Source organism: Buceros rhinoceros, unplaced genomic scaffold, assembly GCF_000710305.1.
Source record: "Buceros rhinoceros silvestris isolate BGI_N320 unplaced genomic scaffold, ASM71030v1 scaffold36346, whole genome shotgun sequence".
In the NCBI taxonomy this organism is placed as follows: domain Eukaryota; kingdom Metazoa; phylum Chordata; class Aves; order Bucerotiformes; family Bucerotidae; genus Buceros; species Buceros rhinoceros.
The window spans coordinates 3375-4718 of record NW_010417545.1 but is presented as its reverse complement, the minus strand read 5'-3'; the positions used below and the strand labels follow the sequence as shown (position 1 = coordinate 4718).

Sequence of the window (1344 nt, the reverse complement as noted above, 5' to 3'; positions counted from 1 at the left end):
AGGCAGCTCCGCCCCACTGAAGTTTCCAGTCCTGTTTTCTGCTCTGGTTCACAGACTTTGTGAAAACCAACAGGGCTCAGCCAAGGAGGCAGAACACAAAGCACAGGCAGGGCAAGGCGGGGGGGAGCTGCGTTCTCACCCAGCGGAAAAAACAGAACGAACTTGAACCAGGCTGTTGGTTTTTTTGGCTAGGACACAGATCATGAGAGACCTGAGGCAATGCCCAGCTCAGCCATCGCTCTGGGAAAGCCAAATACTCCTCACCCCAGGACAGGGGGGCAACCACCTGCACCGGGAAAAGACAATTCAGATCTCAACAGTTTTGTATTTAATCGAGAAAACCCTTCCCTGGGGCGGGAAAAATTTGCCAAGAGCAGCAGCCTCACTCAGCGCAGCGCGGCACTGCCGCGGCCCCGGCACCTCTTGCTCTAATTACGGCTGATGAGCAGGTTCATTAGGAGATGCAACAACATGGTTCATCTCATCCAGGCCACGTAAGTGACTTCAGCCTGGCCAGGTCATTTGCATCTCCCTGGGCCATGGGTGATGCAGCAGCTGCTCCGTGCTTGGTTTTTGGCTGAGGATTCCCCCAGGAACCTGCTCTCCACGGGACGGAGGCTGCCAGAGCCACCCCCCATGGTGCCGCCTCTACCTCGCTGGCTCCAGCGGAGGACAGGCAGGTGGCCAGGCGTCCTGGCTCTGCTCGAGGTTGGTGATGATGGCATGGCGCAGCTCCTCAACGGTGGCACTGGGATCTGCAGGGCAACAGGACACCAAGGGGTCAGTCCTGGAGAAGCTAGTCCCATGGCAGAGCCAAGGGGAGCCACTCAGAGATGCCCTCCCAGGTTCCCCGAGATGCCCACGCATGGGGGGCATGGGCAGCAGGGCTGTTTGCACCTGGGGCAAGAAAACTCTGTGGCTCGCAGTACTCACTGGTAATCCTTATGCCATCCTCTGCCTTCTTGCTGAACGCTCTGAAGAACTGAAAGGGGAGAAAACAAACACAGGGGGTAACTGGAACGAGAGCATTTGGAGCGGGACAGGGAGACACCTCAGCCCAGCAGGCAGAGGATCCCCCCAGACCTGCTCTGCCTCAGTTCCCCCATGATGTTACAGCGTGCTGACCAACACCAGCCACCGCAGACAGAGCTCCTGGCTGCGTCCCCATCTCGTGGGCCATCCCCAGAGGGGAAGGATGCAGGCACAGGCTGCAAGCCACCTCCAGCCAAGGGCTGAGTGCGGGCAGGCAGGTGTCTTCAGTGAGGCAGCCAGGACCTTCCCAGGCTTGCAAACCACCGTCTCCATGCTCAAGAGCTCTCACCAAGCAGGAGAAGGGTTTTTTCC

At 58.6% G+C, this 1344-nt stretch overlaps 1 protein-coding gene across 1 annotated transcript in view; it reads right to left on the bottom strand.

Moving 5' to 3' along the window:
* LOC104495282 (sulfhydryl oxidase 1-like) overlaps positions 1-1344 on the bottom strand; it is a gene marked incomplete at both ends in the record, with an annotated part of 6849 nt that overhangs the window by 4389 nt on the left and 1116 nt on the right. The window contains 2 exons of the mRNA XM_010138231.1: positions 653-755; positions 934-982. Of these exons, the coding sequence (XP_010136533.1) occupies positions 653-755; positions 934-982 (152 nt within the window). The remainder of the gene's footprint in view (positions 1-652; positions 756-933; positions 983-1344) is intronic.